Source organism: Adiantum capillus-veneris, chromosome 1 (assembly GCF_014529385.1).
Source record: "Adiantum capillus-veneris isolate H3 chromosome 1, ASM1452938v2, whole genome shotgun sequence".
Lineage (NCBI taxonomy): Eukaryota > Viridiplantae > Streptophyta > Polypodiopsida > Polypodiales > Pteridaceae > Adiantum > Adiantum capillus-veneris.
Genome location: NC_140931.1, coordinates 157,705,807 through 157,718,897, shown reverse-complemented (window position 1 = coordinate 157,718,897; position 13,091 = coordinate 157,705,807). Strand labels below are relative to the sequence as shown.

At 42.0% G+C, this 13,091-nt stretch overlaps 1 protein-coding gene across 1 annotated transcript; it reads right to left on the bottom strand.

Annotated features, from left to right (window-relative positions):
* Positions 1-8,894: 8,894 nt before the first annotated feature.
* Positions 8,895-12,872, bottom strand: LOC147465871 (Calcium-binding EF-hand family protein). The gene is made up of 5 exons (XM_086522532.1): positions 12,342-12,872; positions 11,765-12,067; positions 10,477-10,692; positions 10,073-10,207; positions 8,895-9,447 (listed from the first exon to the last, which is right to left on the bottom strand). The coding sequence occupies exons 1-5, from the start codon at positions 12,564-12,566 to the stop codon at positions 9,250-9,252; spliced, it is 1,077 nt and encodes a 358-aa protein (XP_086378658.1). The 5' UTR covers positions 12,567-12,872; the 3' UTR covers positions 8,895-9,249.
* Between the last annotated feature and the right edge of the window lie 219 nt (positions 12,873-13,091).

The following is a 13,091-nucleotide window of genomic DNA, read 5'->3' as shown; positions in this document are numbered from 1 at the left end:
CGGACGGCGGGCCGAAAAGTGGTCAGAAAACAATCGTTGGTTGGCCGGTGGCCGGGTAGTCAATGGCTGGTGGCCGAATTCAAAAGCGGATTTGTCTACACATGGGCGAATTGGAGGGTCCGATTTGGACTTATTCACACAAGGGCGACTACACATGGCTACCTCTCATAAGAGAGGGCAGCCCTTTTGGCCTATAAAAGGAGGCCATTTCTACACACATTTCATAGTGTGAAGTTTATGCAACAAGGTGAGTGTGTGGTGGTGAGAGTGAAGCAAGGTGAGAGCTCTATTAAGGGTTTAATCCCTTTCTAAACTACTTCTTCTTTTGAAGTGCTAAAGCCATTGAGTGGCTGCTTTCCCGTGGACGTAGCCCACATTGGGTGAACCACGTATATCGTGTGTACTCTCTCTCTCTCTCTCTCTCTCTCTCTCTCTCTCTCTCTCTCTCTCTCTCTCTCTCTCTCTCTAATCTCTTGTGTGTGAAATCTATCTCTCCATTAAGTAATCTACTCAAATATCTATTTAGCTACGTCTTATTTCTTAACAACTGGTATCAAAGAAAGATTTGCTCGTAGCTAAATTATCTTAAGGAAAGGATTCCTTGAATTGAGTGGGAGTTATGGCAGAGGAAGGGAAGCTCAAGATTGAGAAGTTCAATGGCAAAAACTACCAACATTGGAAGATGCAGATTGAAGACTATCTCTACCAGAAGGACCCCTATTTGCCACTAGGCGGTCTGTTGTCCGCTGGGTCAACAACACAACATAACTCAAGTTTCGTACCAAAGTCTTATCTTTTGCGAGTTATGAAATGCTGCGGATTATGGCTATAAACGTCATTTGTAATGAGTAGTTACTCTAGTTTCAGAAGTCGGGGTGCAATGGCACTTCCAGATTGTAAATACAAAGCCATTTGACCCTTTCAACCCCATTTTTGGTTAAACCTAAGGTAGCCTTAGTATATAAGGTACCTAGGTCATTTTGTAAAGAGAACTTTTTATCATAATCAAACTTAGCGCTGCCGTCTACTGTGTGTGAGAGAGAAAGAGAGTGAGTGTGAGCTTCATCCTCCCACTACGCCCAGCTCGCTCAACACATTGGAGATCCGACTGCACAATTGTTGTAGGCTCGAGGAGAGCTACGCGACGACGCCAAGCATTCCACACGAGACGAAGCGCACACGCCAACGCATCTACGAGCTATTTGTGGCCGTAAGTGTATCAAACGATGTCTGTTTTCTACGTGCTAGTAGTCTATAGAATCGTGGCGACATAAGCTATGCATAGGTACTCATAAATTTTAGTTTCGAGCACTTTCAAATTTCGGCTCTATCATCCTACGCGTTTTCCGTAGATGGGTTTAGAGCGAGGGTTTTGAGTGTAGAAGCTTAGGGATAGGTGTATCCTAGTGAGGGGATGGTGTTCCTTAATTTTCGTACGAATCTGGCATGATTAGGCGAGTTACCTTTAGTATGTGTGTATGTGGCTAGGTGGTGTAGTTGAGAGTAGTGAGGTTCTTGATTGTGGTTTAGTTGGCCTTCCTGAGTGTTGTATGTGTAAGATGGTCTCAGTCTGACAGGCTTAAGAGATTTCCTCTGTGTGCCTATCGTGTCATCTGTGTCCTCGATTGACATTATGTTGATCTAGGTAGTGTTTGCATGCACTTCATCGGTGTGTGAGTCTCTCCCGTCCAACACGGTCTTGCGAAGAAGCCCGCAACAATGGCAGATGAAGCATGGATTGTCCTTGATCGAAAGGCACTGGGAACAATCCGATTAAGCTCGGCGTCAACGGTGGCCTTCAATGTTTCGGAGATGAAGACCACGGAGGACTTGATGAAGTCACTTGACGACTTCTACGAGAAACCATCGGCATCCAATAAGGTATTTCTTATGAAGCGCTTGTTCAATCTAAAGATGGCAGAGAATGGTTCAGTTGCAGAACACCTAAATGACTTTAACACAAACATAAGTCAACTTCGATCGGTGAAAATCAATTTTGATGATGAAGTGCGAGCTCTCCTTATACTATAATCTCTACCGGATAGTTGGGACAACCTTGTGATGGCTGTAAGTAATTCTATTTCTGGCACAAATACTCTTAAGTTTGATGATGTTGTGGGTGTTCTCCTAAGCGAGGAAATACGAAGGAGAAGCACAGGAGAATCATCAAGTGCTGCACTATCAGTAGAAACAAGAGGAAGGCCTAAGGAGACGTTCAAAAACCAAAAGGGTCGTGATCGCTCAAGGCGGAGCAAGTCACGCACAAAGTCAATTCTTGAATGTTGGAACTGCGACAAGAAGGGCCACGTCAAGAAGGATTGCTGGTCCAAGAAGAAGAAGGAGACAGAGTCTCAAGACAACGAGCCAACATCAGAAGCCAATGTGGCAGGTAAAGTAGAGCAAGATGCTCTAATTCTCTCATTAGACAATGTGTCTAATTCCTGGATAGTAGATTCTGGGGCTTCATTCCATGCGACACCACACAAGCAACATTTCCAAGACTACACCAAAGGTAATTTTGGGTATGTATACTTGGGAGATGATGAAGCTTGTGAGATTGTCGGCAAAGGTACAGTTTCTGTCAAAACTGCTAATGGAAATGAGTGGAAGCTTAAAGATGTTAGGCATGTTCCTTCTCTTCGTGAAAATTTGATCTCTACAGGACAATTGGATGATGAAGATCACAACATTGCATTTGGAAACAAAAGGTGGAAGATCTCAAAGGGATCTTTGGTGGTTGCCAAGGGAGAAAAAGTCGGTACACTTTACTTGTGTACTGTTGGCACGCAACCTTCAGCGTGTGCAGCAACTACAGAAGTTGACAGTGCGGTGTGGCACCGACTTGGGCATATGAGTGCCAAACGAATGCAAATCCTTCAAACAAAGAAGCTTCTACCAGGTTTGAAAGAAGTGGACTTAGAGTTCTGTGAAGATTGTGTTTATGGTAAACAAAAGAGGGTAAAATTTCAAAAATCAGGAAATGAAAGAAAAAATAAAAAACTTGAGTTGGTTCATTCTGATGTTTGGGGTCCTGCAAGTACACCATCACTTGGTGGCTCATTGTACTATGTAACATTCATAGACGATGCGACTAGAAAAACATGGGTTTATGTCATGAAGAATAAATCCGATGTATTTTCCATATTTCAAAGGTGGAAATCCTTTGTGGAGAATGAAACATGTACCAAGGTTAAATGCCTCAAATCCGACAATGGAGGCGAATATTGCATCCAAGCTTTTGAAAGCTTTTGTGCTAGCAATGGCATTCGGAGGAAAAGGACAACCCCAAGGACACCTCAACAAAATGGGATTTCGGAAAGGATGAACAGGACAATCATGGAGTGGGCACGAAGCATGCGGCTACATGCAGGCCTACCACTTGAGCTTTGGGCGGAAGTTGTAAGTACGTCTGTGTACTTAATCAACCGGTCACCCTCAACGGCTTTGGATGGGGGAGTTCTAGAAGAGGCATGGACACGTAAACCGGTGAATTATGCATTTCTCAAAGTGTTTGGGTGTGAGGCTTTCATGCACATAGATAGAAGCCTAGCATCAAAGCTAGGTTCAAAGTCCAAAAAGTGTTTCTTCATTGGCTATGGAGAAGGTGACTTTAGGTATCGCCTACGGAATCCTGAAGATGGTAAAATCTTAAGGAGTAGGCATGTAATTTTTAACGAACAAAATATGTACAAAGATTACTTGGAAAGAAAACAAACAAAAGAAATAGGTGATGAGTACATGGAGCTTGAGGACGGTGAAGACTCAAGGACTGCAAATGGTGACAATGTGCAACAACGTCAACCAAATGAGAAGCCTCAACCTATTCCCCGAAGATCTACAACAGCAAGTAGACCTCCAAAAAGGTTTGTTCTTTCCTTCAACCATCTCTCAGATTCTGGAGAGCCGGAATCATACGAAGAAGCTATGCAACACGAATCCAAAGAAGAATGGATGAAAAGCATGCAAGTTGAGTTGCCTAAAGGTAAGCGGGCACTCCAAAAAAAATGGGTGTACAAGCTGAAGGAAGAAGAAGGTGGGAAGAAAAGGTACAAGTCTAAGCTTGTGGTAAAAGGGTTTTCTCAAAAGAAAGGTATTGACTTCAATGAAATATTTTCTCTTGTTGTAAAAATGAACTCAATTAGGCTTGTCTTAAGCCTTGTGGCTGCTCATGATTTAAATCTTGAGCAAATGGATGTAAATACGACATTCCCTCACAGTGACTTAGAGGAGGAAATCTACATGCTTCAACCAAAGGGGTATGAAGTAAAAGGTAAGGAGAAAATGGTTTGCAGATTAAAGAAGAGCTTGTATGGTTTCAAGCAAGCATCAAGACAATGGTACTTGAAGTTTGATCAATGGATGTTGGATCATGGATTCACAAGATGCAACTCGGATCACTGCGTCTACACGAAGAATTTGGGAGATGGGAAGTTCATCATCCTAATGTTGTATGTTGATGACATGCTGATTGCAAGTGCTAACATGCAGGACATCAAAGACCTAAAAGAGGATCTGTCTAAATCTTTTTCAATGAAAGATTTAGGTGCTGCAAAGAGGATACTTGGTATTAAAATATCAAGGGACAGGACGAAGAAGACAATAAAGCTATCTCAAGAAGATTACATCAAGAAGGTACTAGAAAGGTTTGCAATGCAAAATGCAAAACCAGTTTCTACACCTTTGGCTGGTCATTTTAAACCAACGAAGGATATGTGTCCAAAGACACAAGAGGAGATAGCCTATATGTCTAAAATTTCATATGCTGCAGCGGTAGGTTCTCTAATGTATGCTATGGTCTGGATAAGGCCAGACATTGCACATGCAGTGAGAGTTGTGAGTAGGTTCATGGACAACCCAGGTAAAGAGCATTGGCAAGCTGTGAAGTGGATACTTAGGTATCTAAAAGGGACAACAACAAATGCTTTGTGTTTTGGAGGAACTGATATTTTTCTAAAAGGGTATACTGATGCAGATATGGCAGGTGACAAAGATACTCAAAGGAGCACTACTGGCTATGTGTCCACGGTTGGAGGCACAGCAGTGAGCTGGGCTTCAAAGATGCAGAAAGTGGCTTCACTTTCTACCACGGAAGCAGAGTATGTAGCGATGACAGAGGCAAGCAAAGAAATTCTGTGGCTTCACAGATTCTTAGAAGAGCTTGGATTCAAACAAGACAATTGTGTCTTGTACATTGATAGCCAAAGCGCTATCCATCTTGCGAAGAACTCAACCTTTCATTCAAGAACAAAGCACATTGAGGTGAGATATCACTTCATACGCACTCTTTTGGAAGAGGGACAGCTAAAGCTAGGAAAGGTGCATACAAGTGAAAATCCTGCAGACATGTTTACAAAGGTGGTCAACAAGGAGAAGTTGAGCTTTTGCTCATCTTCAATAGGCATTCAAGGATAAGAAGCCAGGATGGAAAGCAGTCACAGGTTTGGTTTGGAGATCAGTCTCCAAGTGGGAGATTGTTAAGTATGGAGCCTGATTTACCCTTGTAATTTTTTGTGATAAAAGCGCACATTTGTAAGGCACCCATTATGAGGAGAAGCCATCGTGTGCAAAGGAAAATCACTCGTCGGATACCAAAATTTTCACGGCCAAAAATTAGGGGTAACTTTAGGGGCCGCGGGGGCGGAAGCCCCCGAGACTTTTTTTTTCCCTCGCCGGAATATTATGACCGGACGGCGGTCGGAAAGTAGTCGGAAAACAACCGTCGGTTGGCTGGTGGCCGGAAGTCAATGGCCGGTGGCCGGTGGCCGAATTCAAAAGTGGATTTGTCTACACAAGGGCGGTCACACATGGACGGATTGGAGGGTCCGATTTGGACTTATTCACACAAGGGCGGCTACACATGGCTGCCTCTCATAAGAGAGGGCAGCCCTTTTGGCCTATAAAAGGAGGCCATTTCTACACACATTTCATAGTGTGAAGTTGATGCAACAAGGTGAGTGAGAGGTGGTGAGAGTGAAGCAAGGTGGGAGCTCTATTAAGGGTTTAATCCCTTTGTAAACTACTTCTTCTTTTGAAGTGCTAAAGCCATTGAGTGGCTGCTTTCCCGTGGACGTAGCCCACATTGGGTGAACCACGTATATCATGTGTACTCTCTCTCTCTCTCTCTCTCTCTCTCTCTCTCTCTCTCTCTCTCTCTCTCTCTCTACTCTATAATCTCTTGTGTGTGAAATCTATCTCTCTCCATTAAGTAATCTACTCAAATATCTATTTAGCTACGTCTTATTTCCTAACATCTTAGACCTCTTCTCATCCTGCTATATCTGTACATGCCCTCCATGCACGTCCATATTTGAGAAAAAAAATTCTAAAGCTAAGATAGCCCTCTGCTTTGCAAGTGCGGACCGAGTGGTCTAAGCAAAGCAAATGTAGAGGAACATGAGTTTCTCAATGGTCCTGCAAAGTTTATGCATCGTGCATATGTGAACCCTAGCTAGTGGGATGTCCAACACTGGTCGGAAGTTAGGGTCTTGTAGGTGTCTATCTGGTGCTCTCCTCCAATACTGTTTGTCAAGGCTATGGACTCCTCCCATGCAGTATAGGCAAGGGCTTTTGTTTGTTGCTCGTTTGGAGACGTTGTACATACACTTCAAGGTCTTCAAATCTCCAACCATATGCCACTCCACTGTGTAGGATCCCATGCCGTAAACATCAAGCGTCTTTCCATTTCTTTGCTCACTTCTTACTTCAAGGATGCTTGTTTGATTAAAAACCCAATTCAGTATATCGAAGTTCTCTACAGGCACCTGCAATAGATATATTAAATGAGTTCAACTACACATGCAAAAATGACCTATCGAAGCTAACCATTTCGTCATAACACCTTGAACAAGGCGAGAAGTAATATATTATTTTCAGATTTCACGCTAAAGTTTCTAGGATCTTCGCCTGCAATGCTTCCATCCAGTGCTTTGTTCATCAGTGTTATTGTGACTTGCTCAACCTTAGTCTACTTCACAAGCTCACACTTATCTAGTTTAATTACAAACTTAAGAATACCATTGCATTCTTGGGGAGTAAGTTCAAATAGTTGTACAACGTATGTCTACAAAGCAATCATTAAAAATATTGTTGTACTTGTCATAAACCACTTCCTCCCCTAATGGCGATCTATATGTTGATTGAATGTGGAAAGCTCCCCAGCATTTTCATCACCTCCTTGTTGACTTGCTGTCTTACAAAGAGCATATGAAATTAAATAAACTTACTTGATGGCCCGGACTCTTATCTTAATTTCCCCATAGCCAACCTTTAGCAGTTCAATGTCCCATAAATCTTCATGATTATGTCGTTGTTGCCTTTGAGTTGGTGAGCACGGTGCTCTACAATTTTTCTCAAGCGCATATTTTCTTTGTGTGAAATGTCTCTCTCAAGCTACAAAATATCATTACGTGCAGATAAGTGATTGGTATAGCCGTATAGACCGTTATGGCCATCTCCCACATAATTCACCAATGAAGTTATGTCCTTAAAAGGTGGGAGTTAGTCTATGAAGGAATGCTTAAAATATATTCAACCATCGACCCAAAGGTCGACACTTTTCTTGCCATGTGCCCTAAAATTCTCCTTTCAAGCTTCAAAAATGGTGTTGTTTTTTTTTTTCTTATTGAGGGGCTTATATTTTCGTGGAAGCTCTATATGCAAAGGATACACGTCTCTCCAATTCCTAGGAGAACTTCTACGAGGAGATGACAGCATCAAAACGACTAGCAAAACGAGGAGGCCAAAGAAGGCGAGAGAGCGAACGAGAGAAACTTGAAAGGGGTGGAGAAAAGACATTCAATGCAAGACATCAATGGCAGGTCTTAGTTTTGAAAAATGCAGAAGATTGAGATATTCGGCATTCAATGCTTAGGATATATTCAACCATCGACCCAAAGGTCGACACTTTTCTTGCCATGTGCCCTAAAATTCTCCTTTGAAGCTTCAAACATGATGTTGCTTTTTTTTTTCTTGTTGAGGGGGCTTATATTCTCATGGAAGCTCTATATGCAAATGATACATGTCTCTCCAATTCCTGGGAGAATTTCTATGAGAAGACGATGGCAACATCAAAACGACTAGCAAAACGAGATGCCAAAGAAGGCAAGAGCGCGAACGAGAGAAACTTGAAAGGGGTGGAGAAAAGACATTCGATGCAAGACATCAATGGCAAGTCTTAGTTTTGATAAATGCAAAAGATTGAGATATTTGGCATTCAATTCCGAGTAGTCGTAGGTTATCATTGCCTGAAGTATAGGTGATTTCAAGATACTTGAAAAAATATACAAAAAAACGAAAATAGGGACTTTCTATCAAGATATTTAAAAAAATATTTAAAAAATGAAAATAGGTACTTTCTATTATCTCTCAATGCTGACATGGCTTTTCTTAAAAGGTCCAAAATTTCCTAATGCAAAATGACCCATAGACATCAATGTTGTTTGAAAGTACGGGACTCATAAAGTACTACATGCAAGAAGACGGGTTCCCCAAAGAGACCCATATAAACATCCAAGAGAGATTTCTATCACATGCAACTCTCCAGTACCATAGCTTGAGTTTTACTTAATGGGGGCATCGTTGAGTCATCCTCATTTTTGTTCCTGCATCATGCTTTTACTTAATGGGGGGATCGTTGAGTCGTCCTCATTTTTGTTCCTGCATCATGCTTTATTTCCACCACCACCTCAAATTCATTCCTCCATCCTTCTCTCAAAAATCAGCCCCTTCCTTAATCCTTAACCACAAAATGGATGATTTTACATGGTAGCACAAATGTTAAAGGAAAAAATGTTAGTATTAGTTGGATACCACAATATTAACTACTATACTACAACTTGTGTAATGTGCACTGTTACTTTGCTTCATTCTCACAAAATGCATTTTGACGAAGGGCATCATTGTAACCTAGATATCATAAGTTAATGGATGGGGAAATGGACCTAGACCAACAAAGCCCGTACAAGATGGAAACGGCTCGCTTTTTACAATGGACTGCATTAGATAGGAATGGCTTTTAACCATTTTTGTCTGCAACCTTTGAAACTACATCAAGAAATGGCATTAAGGGAGAGACGGACAACTCTGGAAATGAGTATCCAATCCGATAGAGACACCAAAATGAAATTTCCTTGTGACTTTGGCCACATCCATCGATTGTAACAAATTAGAAGTACCGACTACTGTACAAACTAGCAGAGCACCTCAAATTGGTCGAGCCAAAGTGAGCATCCTCCTCCAACTACAGCCCACTCAAAGCTTGAGGCAATCGTCCGGGTTGACATCACTCCCTGCAGGCACACTCAACGATATTGCGATCGGCTTGCCTTGTAATTGCAGCATAATACCTCCAAGGATCTCCAGCATACATTTGGAAAACTCATCTTTATTCACAAAGCCTCCCTTCTCAGCATCCACAAGCTTGAACGACTCGTCAACAACACGATCCATCTGCATCAGGAAGACATCATGTCAAAGGAATCCCTTTAATAAGAACATACCAACAAAAAACATTCAACACAACTTTGAACTCTCCTTCTATTGCTAAGGAACAGTTACCACCTCAAGCGCGCACACTTGAAATTTAATAGAACATATACCTAGATGAATCCAAGATTTCACCATGAAAGGGAAGTGCTAGAAATAAACACATGGTCGTCACCCACAAGACAGTTACAATCATCAGCTCCATCGTATTGACTAAATACTACGGTATACCTAGATGAATCCAAGATTTCACCGTGAAAGGAAAGTGCTAGAAATAAACACATGGTCGTCACCCACAAGACAGTTACAATCATCAGCTCCATCGTATTGACTAAATACTACGGCATCCCCAACTATCAGTGCCCAATAGAACGTGTAGAACATTCTCTCTCTCTCTCTCTCTCTCTCTCTCTCTCTCTCTCTCTCTCTCTCAAACATGTCTCTTATCTACACATCAAAGGAGCCAACTCCTTTCATAATGTCACTAAAAAGAAAGTAATCACTCCTTTTGAAAAGCGCATTGATGCATATTTATATATCCTCAATACCTTGCCAACTTTGAAATAAAGTACATAGAATTCATACATACCTCATCCACAGCCCCCACAGGAGGAAGCCCTGCAAAGGGAGCAAGAAGATCCAAACCTACACGAAGATTACTTTTTTCCAGTGTTCCATCTGCTGCCTTGAAAGGGCCTAATGATATCCATGTCTCATTAAGAGTCTGCAAACAGAGCATGTATCTCAAAATCTGACAAATGGCTTAGAAACAAAAATTTAAAAATAAAATTAAATCAGTAGTGCAAGCAGAGGAGAAAACGCTGAAGGAAAGGTAAAGAAAAAGAAGAATACAAATGCAAAATGACACACACATGGCATGCACACTCGTCCAACTCTTTATATAGACATGCAAAGTCTTTCAACTTTCCACCTTCATGAGGCTTTTCATTTCCCAGGCTTGCCCTTCACTTTATTTTGAGAATTTTCCCTTACCTGGCGTAGTACAGACTCATCCTTAAGAAACGTCGTGATACTTAAGCCATCGAAGCACTTTTCAGTGTGTGCCACAGTTACGGGTTTCTCCTTCATAAGTGAAGCCACAGAAAGTAAAGACTGTCGATATGCTGCTAAAAACTCTTCCTGGCCAAGATTGCCATGATTGTGTACTCCAGCTGACTGGAGAGCCGGTTCCAGAAGGTCCTTTGCGATCTTCACAACGCCCGGATAGACGAACATAATTAGCAAAGTCACCAAACACGAGTTACTCCACAACAAGAAGCATTCACGCCATAGAGCAAGAGACAGCGGCATTGTCACACCATCAGACGGCCTATCCTGAATTTTCAGTGTGCATTGAAGACAGTGTGACATAAAAACGCGTTTCATGCGGATGAAACCCCGAAACCCCGAAACCTATGAAACGTTTTGCCGAAACGCATGAAACGGACAGGCATTTTTTATAAAACGTTTAAAATTGGGGCTTTTTTTCCAGAAACTTTGTTCAATAGAAGTACTTTGCTAAATGAATCAATGATGCATCAGTTATGATTCATGAAACTAGTGGCTGTGTTTTAACTTTCATCAATACTGAACATCTCTTTGATCGTGCTCGCTTGAAGTCGCTTCTAAGCGGTGAGCACGTTTCTCTCTCTCTCTCTCTCTCTCTCTCTCTCTCTCTCTCTCTCTCTCTCTCTTGTGGACATTAAAGTCTAGAGTCATGTGTGCTACATTATATACATATTTATCATATTTTATTAATATATAATTTAATGTCGTTTATGAAACCTGTTTCATGTTTTTGACGCTATGAAATGAAACGTTTCAAAACCTCGAAACCCCGAAATGACCGAAACCACGAAACGTTTCATGTCACACTGATTGAAGAAGCAAACAACAAATAGTGGTATATACAATCACACATAGTTGGGACCATACCCATATCAGAAATCAAAAAAATCGTTTTCATAACCATAAGAAAAACAATATCATACTTGCCCAAAACAGGCAAGCTAATGAGGTTGATGTGAACACTAATGATGATTAAAATTCTTAGTGGCTTCAAGGCTGAAGTAAGCTGTGAAAACTTCCATAATTCTATGGTGCAATGAATGCTTACAATGTATCAATGTCTAATTTTTCCAAATAATAATAGGGGGTCAAGTTCAAAGGTTGAAACATACTTCAATCATACTTCCATACCCTTGTGCATTTGCCGTATGGAAATGTATGGAAAAAACTTTGCGATCACAATGCCTAAAGAAAGCAACAGTATTGCTCATACCTTCTCATCAGAAGCGGGTGGCATTCCTTGCCCTACAGCAACTTTCTCAAGAGCTTTTTTTATTGCACTACTAGGGATCTTGCCATCGCTTCCCTTTTCCATTTGAGTGAACACTCCCACAGCGTCTACCTCAAAGTTGTTACTATTTGCATATGTTTCCAACTCTGAGCCACTTAGTGTGCAAAGAACAACAGGATCCCTCTCTAACCCATCTGCTACGCCCAAAAGCATGTCACGAAGTATCAGAGTGAACTCATCTTTTGTGATACTCTCTCCTTTCCCTTGCAAAAATTCACCTAAAACCTGCTCATAAGATACAAACAGGTAAGGGGGAGGTTTGTTCACTGCGTTTGACTACATCATCCACGAAACTCTTTCAGAGCAATGCATGTGTGTGTGCAAGCATGCATGTATGTGTGCGCACATTCTAGAGTGTGTGTGTGCGCGCGCGCCTTCCCTTTCCTTGCAAAAACTCAACTAAAACCTGCTCATAATACAAACATAGGTAAAGGGGGCTGTGTGAGTGAGTGCGAGCATGCACTCGCAGCTTCCTGTCGATGCATGCAGATTTTCATACCTCATCATAAATATGGTCACTCTCTGGAGAGGAGCCCTTGGGAGGGAGGCCAAGGGCATTACCAATCGCAAGGGCAACAGGCACAAGCTCTTCTCTGGAGAGCTTGCCATTGTGGGTTTTATCAAGAGTGTGAAACTTGTCATCGACATACTGTGCAAACGTATGCGGATCGTTGACAAGGGCCTTGATGTTGGAGCCATCCATAACTTTGCTGCTGCCCCCCATCGCCAAAATGTGAGCTGGGCCTTTCTGCTCTTGCAGTTCTTTGTTTGGTGGCGAATTTGGCCATAACGAAGGCCGATTAAAAGGAGGTAATAAGAGGGCGGACCTGGAGCAGGTAAAGCATCTGATGCGACGGGAGGAGGTGCGTCTGGCGGCATTGTTTTCGTGGCGCTAGCTCCACCCCCTTCCATTCTCGCACTGCCACGCACCCCTACTCGATCTTGCCGTTGCTTGAATATTTCTTTGTTGTGCGAGTGCACGTCTGTGGGGAGGGGGTTTCACTGTGTGGGTGTGTGTGTGTGTGTAGAGAGAGATGTAAAGCGCTATTTCTTTTGGCTCAAACAAGGTGAAGACTTCAAGATGGCCTCAAGAAGGCAACTTTTTTGTTGTAATAAACTGAGCAATTATTAGAACACATTTGACATGGTAATGGCTAGAGATTAGACAAAGAGAGAGAGAGAGAGAGAGAGAGATATGCATGTGTACAAATAAATATCAGCAATTCAAATAAATATTCTTCATAGTTTA